Below are 14,261 nucleotides of genomic sequence, written 5' to 3' on the forward strand. Positions count from 1 at the left end.
CTGGGGAAAAAGGGACCCCCGATTTAATTTGTGTCCTGCTTTTCATGGTTCTACTTACTGAATAGTGCCAAAAGGCCCTTACTGACTTTTGGAAGGCTCAAACAGGAATAAAACCACACCTGGCTTTGATTTGGAGGCAGCTGTCTGAGCCTGAGAAACAGTAGGAAGGAAAAGGCATGGAGGGGGGCCCTTGAACTAAAATCAGAAGCCAGATAGTTGGTGCATGCGCCTGTTTTGTGTTTTTGGAGTGTTAAAACTTTTTATAAAATGGGTTGAGGGTCTCCTGTGTCTGTTTCCTTTAGCCTCTGTCCTTTTCAAACACGCAAGCGAGTTTGTGTGTTTCAGGACAAGGCTGATGTTGACTTAGCCACACCTGAAGCTGGCTCTGCCCAAACCTGGGTGACTTCCACGTTTAAGAACTGCGACGAGGATAGGTTCATGTAAAGGGAGTCGTTTGCCTTTTGCTTTAAAATACATTCGTTCACCTCTTCGGACAGAGAGACACTGTTTTTCTGTGTTTTAAATTTTCTTCAGGAGCAGTTTTGGTTTTTAAATGTTTAACGAGTCCCTGTGCACTGGGCTTTCCTAGTCAAGTGCCGAGGGGAGGAAAAGTAAAGCATTTCGATTGTTGGTTTAATGAAAATGATGCAAATAGGCGTTATATGTCTTGGCAGCTGTCACTAGTCATGTTCTAGGAAGAAGGGGAAACGCCCTCAAATACAGGGCAGCAGTCAGGAGAAGGAGAACAGATGAGCTGGCGGTAAATAAAGCAAAACACATTAACCGTTTAGGCACAGAATCCTGATCAAACCAAACGTTTTGTATATGGCCTTCCTTGCCTTTATTTAAGATAGAGTCAGATACAGTGTTTAAATAGGTGATAATATAATGGGAACATCCAGTGGAGATTTTCAGCAGGTAAAGAACAGCGGCCATTTACTTGAAGCTGTAAGATCCAGATGTTTAATCTATTTTAAAAGGCAAGTTTAACTGAACCAGTTGCAGAAGGTTGCTGCCGAACAAGGTCTCCAACCCAGAAACTGTCCCGTCTGCTGAGTTGTGCCCTTTTAGCAAAACGAGACAAGCCTGGGGAGAGGGGGAGAAGTGAAACAAAAATGGCTTATTTGGTCCAGCTGACTTTTGGGATGTCGTAATGTTCTGTCAAGGTGTCCAGGTGCCGATTGAAATCCTAGGACGGGAAAGGAGAGAGAGATGAAAAATCAAGGCAGCCAAAGCGACTTCAATCATCTCGGAATATATTTTAAAACCCACGTTTAATTATATATGCCTGCCTACTTCAGGGAAGCCTGATCAATACTAACAGAAGGCAGATTAGCCCCGCGTTCCAGTTAGTCGGCCACGGCAAGAAAGCATTGCTTGCCGGGCACATCGCTGAGGCCGGATTGCGTGTGGCATGGGTGAGCCCTTCTCTGCAAGCAGACTGGTTAGATTTGACAGCAATTCGGAGCACCGCTTGCAGCCCATATCTGGCTATAAGAACAGGATTCGTCAGGGGAAAAGAGGACACCGATTTTCACAAAAAGTGCAAAGTTAGAAACCGCTTCTATACAAAATGCATCGCAGAGAGGGAGACCGTGGGCAAGGAATCACCAGTCTGTTCAAGGCCCCAGCCCGCCACACAGAAGGACTTTCCTCTGTAACGAAGGGCACGCAGCCACCCTGAGGCAAAGAGGGAGAGCGTGAAATTCTCTCTCCTGACATTTGTGATGACAACCCAGGGGGAAATCCCTAACACCCCCATCTCTCTCATTTTCAAGCCTCGGCCCAGTATCCCTGAAGGAGCATCTCCATCCCCATCGTTCTGCACGGACACTAAGGTCCAGTTCCGAGGGCCTTCTAGTGGTTTCCTTTCTGCAAGAAGTGAGATTACAGGGAACCAGGCAGAGGGCCTTCTCGGTGGTGGCGCCCGCACTGTGGAACGCCCTCCCACCAGATGTCAAGGAAATAAACAACTACAGTGGTACCTCGGGTTAAGTACTTAATTCGTTCTGGAGGTCTGTTCTTAACCTGAAACTGTTCTTAACCTGAAGCACCACTTTAGCTAATGGGGCCTCCTGCTACCGCCGGAGCACGATTTTCTGTTCTCATCCTGAAGCAAAGTTCTTAACTTGAGGTACTATTTCTGGGTTAGCGGAGTCTGTAACCTGAAGCATCTGTAACCTGAAGCGTATGTAACCCGAGGTACCCCTGCATCTGACTTTTAGAAGACATCTGAAGGCAGCCCTGTTTAGGGAAGTTTTTAATGATTGATGTTTTATTGTGTTTTTAACATTCTATTGTAAGCCACCCAGATTGGCTGGGGAGGCCTGGCCAGATGGGCGGGGTATAAGTAAGAAATTATTATAATTACTTGAGCAGTACACAGAGGAGGCCACAGTGCTCAGAGTTCAGGGATGCCATGCTTTGCATACAGAAGGTCCCTGGTTCCACGCTGCGTCCGAAGGGCCCGAGGCAATAAGTGTTAGCAAAGAGACAGACCTTCTCTGACTACACAACAGAGTCCTTGCAGTCCTTCCTCTCTGCTTGCTGCTGCTGCAGGATCCCTTACCTTTTTGCATGCCCATTCCTCCCGCCCTTCCCTTCGCACAGGGAAATGATTCCCCAAAACCTCTTGTCAGAGCAAGCGTGCTTAAGGCAGCATCTCTCCCGTGGGGCAGCGACTCACCTCGACTCTCTGCTTGTGGGTTTTGGATGCTTTCTTCAGGATCCTCTCGATTTGCTGCAGGGCAGGGGGGAAAACAGAAGCAGTTACTTTTGTTCCTCCTCAGCCCATCTCCCCTGTGTTATATGACTTCTAAGGTCTTAATATATGTAAAATAAATGTTCACAAATGTACAAGGCAAATGCATACGTAAGTATATAAACCACGTGTCTGGAATATTACAGGAGAGCAATCCTGAAGCCATTTGGACTCTCCCAAATTGACCTCAAATATTTCTCTGCAAGGAGGAAGGAAATGGGGAAAAAACTTTCCAATTGTCTTGGGACTGTGGGGGCTTACACTCCCCTGTACATACAGTCTGGAAAGTATCTGCTAAGCTGAGCAAATTTATCAATATGCAAAAGAGATTTGGGAACTGAGTATTGACCGTCTCCAAGGAATGGCCAGGTTACCTAGAAAAGGCAATTGATAAGGCATGATTGATCAGGTCTCCTGGCAGACAGGAGAGAAGCAACACACTCCCATTTCTCCCAGGGACCACCTCTTTCTGTGATGTATGCGTGATGTTTTGGGGGTGGTCTTGAGCTACAGGGGAGGCAGTTTCAAAAGTCTATATAAGAGTTTGCGCACCAATGTTCTGGGTTCCTCCTCCTCCTCCAGGTCTGAGGGGAGCACCCCGTTGCAACAGTTCAATAAAGATCAGGCTTACTAGCTGCTTTGCTTCTCACTATTCTCTGCTTGGCCTCTGTTATTTTCTCCTACCGATAGAGAACCTACTTCAGGACTCTATATGGGCTCTTGGGTATCCCATAAGGGAAAGAGAGCAGTGTTTTTCTTATAACACCTGCTTCTGGGTGAAACTGCCCCCCTTGCCTGCTTCCGGCAAGCACCCACCCGCTTCTCCTGCATCTTCTCGTAGGCCAGTTGCGCTGGGGTCCTCTTGTCCAGGGCCCGCTTCTCCTCCTCCTCCTCCTCCTGCATCTTGCTGCTCACGATCTGGTCCACGATCTTGCTTTTCTCCTTATCTTTCTTTTTCTTCCTGCAAACAGAAAAAAGCCATCTAGCTTGGCGGCCACCCCCTTTCCTCCCGTGGCAGGGAGTTCCGCAGGCTCCAAGGGCGCCATCCCTCCCCGCGCGTGCGCACAAGCGCTTTGTAAGTCCTAAGGGCCTTATAGCCCCTCGTCCCAAAGCAGCAGGAAGTCCCTCCCGCGCGACCGGAAGTTCCCTTCTAGGAGGCTCCCGGGGGCCTCTCGCTCTCCCCCTCACCGTTTCCCCGCGGGGGACACCCCGACGCCGCCCTTCAGGCGCAGAGGGCCCCGCTGGACGGCCTCGTACTCCGACATCCTCCTCCGCCTCGGCCTCCTTCTTTCCAGCCGCTCCGGCCACCACTTCCGGGTGCCGACTTGTACTTCCGGGGCAAATGGCGGGGGTTTCTGTGCCGCGGGAGTGAACTTCCGGCGCAAATGAGTAAGGGCCGTTGGAGAGCGCATGGACTTCCGTTGGAGAGGGGAAGCGAGAGGGGCAGCCTAGAGCGGCTTCCGGGCTTCCCTCGCCGCAGAGACACTAACAACGCTTTTGCCGCTCCGCGAGTCTCTCTCCAGACGTACTGCGCATGCGTAACTGCCGCGGTGCTCGCCGGGAGCTGCGAGGCGCATGCGCATTATATCTATTCCCACGCGTCGGGAAGCTTTCCCGACACACCGCGCATGCGTGGACCCCGCGGTGCTCGCCGGGAGCTGTAGTCCTCCGTGCGCCTTTCTCCCCTTCCTTCCTTCCTTCCTTCCGGCGGCGGCGGCGGCGGGTCTGGCGCGGGCGATGGCGGCGGGCAGCGGGGACTTCGCGTCGGGGGGTCGCCTGGACCCCGGGGCCCTGATGGAGCAGGTCAAGGTGCAGATCGCCGTGGCCAACGCGCAGGAGCTGCTGCAGGTGAGAGAGCCTCCCGGGCAGGAGCAGGCTACCTGAGGGGAAGGGAGGGGGTCGCTTTCGCCCACCCCCAAGGAAATATTTGAGGGGTTCCGGGACCCCAATAAGAGAGCCGAGGGGTCTCAAATCCCCCCTCCCAAAAAGGTGGGTGGGCCGCCCAGAGTGGCTGGGGAAGCCCATCTGGCAGGGCGGGGTATAAATAATAAATTATTATTTTTATTGCCATTCAAATTTGCATGCACCATGGGCAGAGCTGGGGTTTTTGTTGGGGGGGTGGGGGGTCCAGTCAAAGCTTTTTTTTTTTTTTTAAGGAAATCAAAGTTTATTATTAGTAATAATAAAGATTTATACTCTGCCCATCTGGTTGGGTTTGCCCAGCCACTCTGGGCGGCTTCCAGCAAAATATTGAAATACAGTACAGTGGTACCTCGGGTTAAGTACTTAATTCGTTCTTAACCTGAAGCACCACTTTAGCTAAGGGGGCCTCCTGCTGCCGCTGCGCCACCAGAGCACCATTTCTGTTCTCATCCTGAAGCAAAGTTCTTAATCGGAGTCTGTAACCTAAAGCGTATGTAACCCGAGGTACCACTGTTATTCACCAAATATTAAAAGCGTCCCTAAACACTGGGGGTGGGGCAGGGCCGCAAACAACTGAGTACTTCCGATGCTTTTTTAAAAAATTGTTTTTTTATTAAAGGTTTTCTTGGTTTACAAAAGCACATGGACTTTCAATGCTTTTCCATAATGGCATGCGCCACCGTCCTGGGATGGACTTTGCAAGGTGGGGCTTAACTGCCTCTTCTTCCCACCCCCCCTATATTTTATTCAAGCCGGCCCCCCTGCTACAGGCAGCTCTTGCTCTCCCCCCCCCCCGAGAAAAGACCTCGCAGCCTGTGGGACCCTCCTTGACCTTGATGGTGCCCAGGGCGCCCCCAAAATTTGAGATGCCAATGTCCGCCACTGTTAACCCTGTCTCTGTTCTTCCATTCAAACTTTTCCTTTTTCCTTCCTTTGCAGAGGATGACAGACAAATGTTTCCGGAAGTGCATTGGGAAACCCGGGAGCTCCCTCGACAACTCCGAGCAGGTGAGGCTAGCTACCCGTCCTCCCTCTCTCCCTCCCTCCCTCCCTTCCCTCCCTTTTTCTTTTCCTTCCCCCTTCCTTCATTCCTTCCCTCCCTCCTCCTTCTCTCTCTATTCCTTCCTTCCCTCTCTCTTCCCTCCCTTTCTTCTTTTTTTCTTTTTCCTTCCTTTTTCTTTCTCTTCTCCCTCCCTCCCTCCCTCCTTCCTTTCTTCCCTCTCTATTTCTTCCTTCCCTCTCTCTTCCCTCCCTTTCTTCTTTCTTTTCTCTTTTTCCTTATTTTTCTTTCTCTTCTCCCTCCCTCCCTTTTTCCCTTATCCTTTCCCTTCTCTCTTTCTTCCCTCTCTTTCTTTCTTTCTTTCTTTTATATACCACCCCCCTATACCCAGGGGTCTCAGGGCGGTTCACAGAATAAAATCAAGATCTCAAACCGCAAAATATGTAATTAAATTAAAAACACCAACCCAATAGCCCCCCCTTTACTCAGCTGGTGGGCTGGAGGCTCCCCCCCCCCCCCAGCCCCGAGTGATGGAGACTTGCAGCCTTCTCCTCTTTCCTGACCACCCTCTCCTTTTCCTCTCCCTTCTCAGAAATGTGTCGCGATGTGTATGGACCGCTATATGGATGCCTGGAACACCGTCTCGAGGGCCTACAACTCCCGGCTGCAGAGGGAGAGAGCCAACATGTGATGGGGGGCAGTGGGGTTGCTGAGGAGCCCCACCATGGACTTGGCCGAGGGACCTATCCTGGCCACCCAGCAAGGTGCTTTAATTAGGGTGGGCAGGATATTGGTCCGGGTGGCAGGAAATAAAATGACAAACCTGTGGCACTGCCTCCTGCCTTCCTTCGTTTTTGTGCCCTGGCAAGGTCTAGGCACTCGGCAGAATTGTAATGTTGGGACCCCAGGGGTCATCCAATTGAAAAGCAGTTTAAAAAATCTGGACCAGGGGACTAGGTTTCTGAGCACAATTCAAAGTGTTGGTGCTGACCTTTAAAAGCCTAAATGGCTTCAAAGGCCCAGTAGACCTGAAGGAGCGTCTCCACCCCGGACACTGGGGTCCATCTCTTCAGGGCCTTCTGGCGGTTCCCTCCCTGCGAGAAGCAAGGTTGCAGAGAACCAGGCAGAGGGCCTTCTCGGTGGTGGTGCCCTCCCATCAGATGTCAAGGAGATAAACAACTCTCTGACTTTTAGAAGACATCTGAAAGCATCCCTGTTTAGAGAAGTTTTTAATGTTTGGGTTTTTTAATAGTCTGTTGGAAGCCACTCAGAGTGGGTGGCGGAACCCAGCCAGATGGGCAGGGCATTAATAATAATAATAATAATAATAATAATAATAATAACAACAACAACAATAATGTAGATGTTGGGGAGGGTTGGACAGAGCAATCCATCTCCCCAGGAGACTTTCCCAGACAGCAACTGGGGCCCCACTGACCAGAGGTTTGCCAGATGTTCCCAGTCACAAACTCAAGTAGCATCTCACACAAGCTTTGTTTTCTCTAAAAAAATAGATTTATTCATTTGTGTATCGAGGCATTGTGCAACTTCTATCACAGGAGTGTCTAGAATCATCGCCAAGAGCACACTAGGAGCAGATTTCAGATGCCTTTTTTCCGTGTCTGTGAAAGGAATCGGTGAGCTTTGTGGCCCCCCACAAAGTGACGCGAGGAAACGGGTGTGTGTGTTAAAATCTGCTACCAAAAATAAAACAAAATCAGTGCTTTTAAGCCGGCTGCGTGATTCAGCCTGATCGAAATGTCTTAGGGGGTCCAGCGGCACCCCTGACCATTCGTAGATTTGGGGATTCAGCAGGAAATCATTGAGAGTTATTCTGACTTTTTTTTTCTACTAGTCTTGATACAGTTATCCAAAACACATCCCAGAGACAGAAAGAGAGAGACAGAGAGAGAAAAACCCATTAGGAAACTTCCCGTGTCTTGATTTCTTGATCCGCATCTTTTCTCCCCAAAGCAACCCCCTCCCCACACCGCAAACAGGCAGTGCGTTTTCCATCTGGGAGGCGCGGCAGGAGGGGAAAACGGCGTTTTCTCCGGAGCGGGAGAGTCCGTCGTGAAAAGAAGCCCCTTCCTCAGTTCCGTTCCAGCAAATGCAGCGCGGTGGGTTGCGTTGGTGGGGTCAGAGCCAGACAGGGAGAACGGAAGAAGGAGCCTCTTGCAAGGAGGCACGGCCCAGGAAGCTTGAGCAGAGGCTTGCGGTAAGGCTGCCCCCCCTCAGAGGAGGGTGCATCGGAAAAAGCTGGTTTTCTTCTGTAGCTCGGGGGTGATCTTCACCCCCTGGCTGCTGCCTTGAGGGCTGTTGCCTTCCTGTGAATGCAAAAGGACCACGGGAGGGTTATTCAGGTGGGCTTAGGTTCCAACCTGTCTCCCCCCCCCCCCCCCCCCGTTGCAAACTCTGCTTGGAGCTGCAGGTCAAACTCTGGCCTGGGGAGGGAGCAGGGCAATGGGGCCCAGCAGACGGGCTCTGTACTCCTAGCAACTCCAAAGGCCGCGACCTCAAAGCTCATTTCACCTCCTCCCGCATTATAGAACATTTTAAAAAATATTATTTTTTATTATGCTTCCATTTTAAACATTTAAATACACCCTCATTTTACTTTTGGGCTCTGTGCTCCTAGCAACTCCAAAGATTGCGACCTCAAAGCTCATTTCACCCCCTCCCCTCCTGCCACATTATAGAACTTTTTAAAAAAATAATATTTTTATTACACTTCCATTTTAAATATTTAAATACACCCTTATTTTACTTTTTGCTCGTATGAGCTTAGCGACTTCCCTCCCACCCAACTCATGGCTTTCGCAGTTTTTTACACCAAAGCATTGATACGTTTTCCTTTTCACTCATTCAACCTATCTACACTTTTTACAAAAATACAAAAAGGCATTAACCATTATCATCACAAGTCGCTCTACAACCCTGCTGGCATTGTTAACTGTTTACGATAGTGTGTTATAAAACCCTTACCCTTTGCCACCTGTCCTCCTCAACCCAACTAGTTTCTTATACAACACTGAACAAGTTAATACTGTTTCATGTATTTGATGATTTGTGTGTGTGTGTGTGTGTGTCTGTGTGTGTGTGTATACACACACACACACACACACACACACACACACACAGTTCTCAAACGCCTTGGTACTCAAACAACCTGGAACCCAAACACTGCAAACCCTTTTTTTTGTTGTTGTGGGAGTAGATTGCAGTCTCTTGAGAGTTGGACATGCCTGGTTTAGCGGTTAAGAGTGCCGTACTAGGACATGGGAGACCAGCGTTCAAATCTCCCACTCGGACCAATCAGTTCCCCTCAGCCTAACCTGCACCAGAGACTTGTTGGGATTAAATGAGGAAGGGGAGCCTTGAGCTCCTTGCAGAAGGAGAGATATAAACGCAACAAATAAACCTGCGTTCTAGCCAAGGTGACTCACCAGTTTCTTGTCCATTTTCGCCTTGATGTCTCTGGCAAGAGTGAAAAATGCCTGAAATTTAAAACGGGGAAATAGAAAAAATATATATAAATGTGAAAATGATCGGACAAGGCCTGTCTCTGGAGAGCCATAGCTCGCGCTGCTCTCCTGCGCTCACGCCAAAATGCAAAGCCAAAGACTCGAGGGAGGTTATGCGGAGGGGGCAATTGGCTCTCTGGTGTTCCCAAATGGCCCTTGTGACTTGTCACAACACACCACTGATTGCTCCACGATGTCCACCGTCACGTGAAAGAGCAGCAGCAGCAGCAGCAGGCCAGACCTCTGCAAATTAGAATTGTGGGCTGGGAGAGGGAGAAATGATGGGGCGTGGCAGCTGTTTTTGCAGCGGGTCCCCCGTTTTGCAGATTTGCTGCAGCGCTGAGTGGGGTTGGAAGGGCTTGGGCTTAAGAGATTCTGCCTGAGTCCTTCCGCCCTTTGGACTGGACGAAAGGGCTTACGGGAAAGAAGGTCAGGAAGGCAAGGCCGGCACTCACGTTCTCTATGTTGATGTTTGCCTTGGCGCTGGTTTCCATGAACTTGATGCCGAAGCTGCTGGCCAGCTGAACGAGAAAAAAAGGAGGAGAGGTCTCAGGTCAGTTACGCAGGTGGGCCCTGAACACAGGAACCAGCATCTGGCTTGAGAAACACAGTTCTAAAAAAATTTCCATTCCCGAATCCAACATACAGTGAGGGAAAGAAGTATTTGATCCCCTGCTAAATTTGCCCGTTCGCCCTCTGATGAAAGAAATGACCAGTCCATAATTTTAATGGTAGGTTTATTGTAGCTGTGAGAGACGGAAGAACAAACTTGGGTCTCCAGCTTCTTTGGGACAACAATTTGGCCCAGTATAACTGAAGGAGCGTCTCCACCCCGGACACCGGGGTCCATCTCACCTTCTCTCCTTGCTCTCGGGAGACCTGGCGCTTGTGGTTCATGTCGCACTTGTTCCCGAGGATCATTTTTTCCACATCTGGAGACGCATGCTGCGGGGGGTGGGGGGAAGAGAGAGCGAGGGCAATGGTGAGAAAAAGAGACACGGCCTGGTTGGCACGCAGAGCTTGCGGCTGAGATGCCAACACAGCGCTTCTCCTCCCGCTCTGTTGGGAGGGAAAAGGCCTTTCAGAGGCCCCCTCCTAGCAGATGAAACTTTCACTGCACTTAAAACGCTTGCAAAAAACTCCACAATGCCATGCCGCTCATTCGGAACAAAGCAGAAGCGTTCCGTGTTAGTTGCAGAACTGGGCAATGGCAGAGCAGGGACCGTGGCAAGATGCATTTTCCGGAGGGGTTTGCCAGCCGGGACGAGCGAGCAGAAGGGCTGGGTCACTGTTCGTTACCTTCTAGAGGGCAATGGTCCTGTCCCACAGTGGATCCTGCAAGAAACCGCACCTCTGAGAAGCAGGCTTTATGGAGCAACAAGAGGAACCCTCGGGGAGGAGGAGAGCCTCCTTTGAGCGTCCGAGAACAGAAGCAGCCCGTTTCAAATGCTCCTTCCCCCCAAAACCCGAAGCCTTCCTGCTAGGAATTATGGGAAATGAAATTGCCCAAAAGTTCAGGGGAGTCTTTATGTATGTTACAGTCGCTGCCAGATCTCTAGTCGCAAAAGGCTGGAAGGGAGAGGATATCCCATCTAAATTAGGCGTCAGGCAAAAACGTTCCTTTTTAACCAAGCCTTTGGTTGACCTAGTCAACATCCCTTTTAAAATGTGGCTCTTTTTTTGGGAGGGGGTGTATTATTGGGTTATTGCTTTTATATTGATTTTATAGTGATCTTTTTTGTGAACCATCGAGACCTCCAGGTATAGGGCGGTATATTAATTCAATAAAATAACAACAACAGCAGAGAGAGGCTTCTTTCTACCTCTGGCTTTGACTGACATTGTTCCCACCCAGCTTTCGTGTCCACGGATATACACCACGACTTCCACAAAAGCAACTCTCCTCTGTGACAGCTTCCGCAGCTGGTATTCAGAAACAGACCACAGAGACAGAGCAGCAGGAGAACATACCTCTTCGATGTTTCTGACCCAATTCCGAATGTTTTCAAACGACTTCTCGTTGGTGATGTCGTACACCAGCATAATGCCCTAAAGAGCAGAAACGGGGAGAGGGAACCGATCAAAAGAGCTGCTTTTTTCCCCAATTCTGGAGGGATTTGTGGGCTGGAGGCGGGAGAAGCCTGAACTTGGGTGTTCCCAACACGACATAAAGATTGGAAAGGAACGTGGAAAACTATTGTTGTTAAAAAAACTGAAGTCATGATACTGAGATGTACAGGCTTTGATGGACTTATCAAACGAAAGACTGTTCCTGTACTCAAGAGTAGACCCCAGGCCAAGACCAGCCTGCCCTTATCGAAGGAAGACAAAGAATGGAAAGGAGATTGGTAAAATAAACTATTGAGCTATGCGGGACAAATTACTTAAGCTAAAACCCAAGAAAGAGAGGACTTTGAACTTTTTCCTTCTTAAAAAAAGGGGATAAATGTTTACATATTTTTAAAAACTTTTGTGTATAGATTCTTACATTAGGAAAACTTTTATACGCCACTTGTAATAAGACGAAGATTTTAAATTGAAACTGGAAGAGTATAAGGTTCTAGGAACGTGCGTGAAAAAGTATTAAATAATGAAACCAAGAGGAGGAGGGGAGGGAAGTAAATCAAAATTATGGTTTAAAATAAAATGGTTGAAGATGTTTTTGTTGTTATATAGCCATGACTCCCCTTCCTTCCCTCCTCTGAGGCTCGCTTTAAAGCAGCAAAGCGGACAGGAGCCAACCGCTTTACTGCTTTAAATAGTTTAGTACAACATTTGATTCTGAATATTTTTTTACATGTTTTCCTCCTCTGAAAACTAGGTGCATCTTATGGTCAGGTGCGTCTTATGGAGCGAAAAATATGGTATATATAAAAAAGAGGTCAGACCAAGTCAAAGGGAGAAGGAGCGTCCCCACCCCCATCGTTCAGCCTGGACACTGAGGTCCAGCGCCGAGGGCCTTCTGGCGGTTCCCTCATTGCGAGAAGTGAGGTTACAGGGAACCAGACAGAGGGCCTTCTCGGTTGTGGCACCGGCCCTGTGGAACATGTGAAGGAAATAAGCAGCTATCCTATCTTTAAGACATCTGAAGGCAGCCCTGTTTAGGGAAGTTTTTAATATTTAATGCTGTACTGTTTTTAACATTTGATTGGGAGCCACCCAGAGTGGCTGGGGACACTCAGCCAGATGGGCGGGGTATAAATAATAAATTATTATTATTATTACGACCCACCATGGCTCCTCTGTAGTAAGCCGTCGTGATCGTCCGGAAGCGTTCCTGCCCAGCGGTGTCCCTGGAGGAAAGGCACAGGAAGAGAAATGACGACAACAGCCAGGCAGGGCCCCCGCTCCCTTGCCCTCAAGTTACGCTGGCCGAGAAGCTCTAGCGTGGGGCAGAAGCCCCTCTGTGCTGGGAGAAGGCCCAGGAGGTTAGCGTGCTGCTGCTGCTGCTGCGCCATTTTGGGATGTTCCGCGTTCTTCCCGCCGCGGCAGCAACATAAGCTGTGCCACTGCTCTGCCATCGCAGTGGCCTTGTCAGGGATCGTCCGTAGGCCTGCCACCCATGTCAGGGGCACTGCCCCTTCCTCATAGGAGTCTCAGGGACTCGCACCCCCTTTCTTAACAAACTGGAAAGGATAATTTCCTGGGCTGCCTTACCAGATCTGCAGCTTAATCTTCTTGCCATCGAGCTCTATCGTCCTGATCTTGAAATCGATTCCTGCACAGAGAAGACCACCCACCAGTTAACAGTGGCACTTGACAGCTGACAATTATTAAAAAAGTAAAGGGACCCCTTGACCATTAGGTCCAGCTGCGGACGACTCTGGGGTTGCGGCGCTCATCTCGAGGGAGCAGGCGTCCAGCTTCCGGGTCATGTGGCCAGCAGGACTAAGCCACTTCTGGCGAACCAGAGCAGCACACGGAAACGCCATTTACCTTCCCGCTGGATTGGTACCTATTTATCTACTTGCACTTTGACGTGCTTTGGAACTGCTAGGTGGGCAGGAGCAGGGACCGAGCAACGGGAGCTCACCCCGTCATTGCGGGGATTCGAACCGCCGACCTTCTGATCGGCAAGTCCTAGGCTCTGTGGTTTAACCCACAGCGCCACATATTAAGCTCTCCATCTCCTTTTTTGCTGCCCCCCTGGAACTCTGTTTTTTTCCCTCCCGTCTTTCCCCGCAAGGTGCTTCTACCGGGAGGAGGGGAAGCCAAGGTGGGGTTTTAGCCAGGGCCTCGCCAGCTGCACCTCCCCCACCTGCACTTTGCATCCCAGCCCCAGAGGTGCTTCCCGCACCGTCAGCTGCATTATTATTATTATCATCATTATTATTATTATTAGGGGGGTGTCAGCTGCATTATTATTATTTTGGGGGGTATCAGCTGCAGGCCATTATTATTAATTTTTTGGGGGGTGTCAGCTGCAGGCTATGATTATGATTATTATTCTGGGGTGTCAGCAGCATTATTATTATTTTTTGGGGGGTATCAGCTGCAGGCCATTATTATTAATTTTTTGGGGGTGTCAGCTGCAGGCTATGATTATGATTATTATTCTGGGGTGTCAGCAGCATTATTATTATTTTTTGGGGGTCAGCTTGAAGGCTTCCCCCCCCCCCGAAATAAGCCCTGGCGGGGGGTTCCCCTTCCGGGTCCTCCCACCAACCCCGCGAGGTAGGCCTGCCGTCTCGGGGGGGGGAGGGGGCGCTCCGCGGTTGCCATGGCGACGGAGAGGGAGGGGCGGGGGGGCGGGCGCACCGATGGTGGAGATGAAGGTGGCGTTGAAGGCGTCCTCGCTGAAGCGGAAGAGCGCGCACGTCTTCCCCACCCCGGAGTCGCCGATCAGCAGCAGCTTGAAGAGGTAGTCGTAGGTCTTCGCCATGTTCCTCAGGCCGGGAAGCGGCGGCCGCGGGTGGCGATAGGCCCGCGGGGCTGCCCGTCCGCGGGGCGGCGAGGCTCCCATTGGAGGAGGCCGACGGAACTCCCGCCTCCGGCCGAGGCCCGGGGATCCCATTGGTGCCACGTCAGCAACACCCGTTGGCGCCGACGTCAT

At 50.3% G+C, this 14,261-nt stretch overlaps 3 protein-coding genes and 1 long non-coding RNA gene across 4 annotated transcripts; 1 reads left to right on the forward strand and 3 right to left on the reverse strand.

The window, feature by feature from the left end:
* Positions 1 to 786: 786 nt before the first annotated feature.
* Positions 787 to 4,296, reverse strand: FAM32A (family with sequence similarity 32 member A). Its single transcript, XM_083720818.1, has 4 exons — positions 3,950 to 4,296; positions 3,578 to 3,722; positions 2,687 to 2,740; positions 787 to 1,189 (listed from the first exon to the last, which is right to left on the reverse strand). Exons 1-4 carry the CDS (start codon positions 4,171 to 4,173, stop codon positions 1,121 to 1,123), a joined length of 492 nt encoding a protein of 163 aa, XP_083576944.1. The 5' UTR covers positions 4,174 to 4,296; the 3' UTR covers positions 787 to 1,120.
* A 155-nt stretch (positions 4,297 to 4,451) lies between these two features.
* Positions 4,452 to 6,512, forward strand: TIMM13 (translocase of inner mitochondrial membrane 13). The gene is made up of 3 exons (XM_083720845.1): positions 4,452 to 4,609; positions 5,624 to 5,692; positions 6,277 to 6,512. Exons 1-3 carry the CDS (start codon positions 4,499 to 4,501, stop codon positions 6,373 to 6,375), a joined length of 279 nt encoding a protein of 92 aa, XP_083576971.1. The 5' UTR covers positions 4,452 to 4,498; the 3' UTR covers positions 6,376 to 6,512.
* Positions 6,513 to 7,176: 664 nt separating this feature from the next.
* On the reverse strand, positions 7,177 to 14,127 carry RAB8A (RAB8A, member RAS oncogene family). Its single transcript, XM_083720785.1, has 8 exons — positions 13,967 to 14,127; positions 12,866 to 12,926; positions 12,441 to 12,501; positions 11,180 to 11,257; positions 10,064 to 10,153; positions 9,664 to 9,729; positions 9,131 to 9,181; positions 7,177 to 8,011 (listed from the first exon to the last, which is right to left on the reverse strand). The coding sequence occupies exons 1-8, from the start codon at positions 14,088 to 14,090 to the stop codon at positions 7,919 to 7,921; spliced, it is 624 nt and encodes a 207-aa protein (XP_083576911.1). The 5' UTR covers positions 14,091 to 14,127; the 3' UTR covers positions 7,177 to 7,918.
* On the reverse strand, positions 8,019 to 9,120 carry LOC310835902. Its single transcript, XR_014559780.1, has 3 exons — positions 8,808 to 9,120; positions 8,342 to 8,773; positions 8,019 to 8,199 (listed from the first exon to the last, which is right to left on the reverse strand). It is a non-coding gene; the product is annotated as an uncharacterized lncRNA (long non-coding RNA).
* Positions 14,128 to 14,261: the final 134 nt, after the last annotated feature.

This window comes from Podarcis gaigeae (genome assembly GCF_964106915.1).
Source record: "Podarcis gaigeae genome assembly, chromosome: 18".
Classification (NCBI taxonomy): Eukaryota; Metazoa; Chordata; class Lepidosauria; order Squamata; family Lacertidae; genus Podarcis; species Podarcis gaigeae.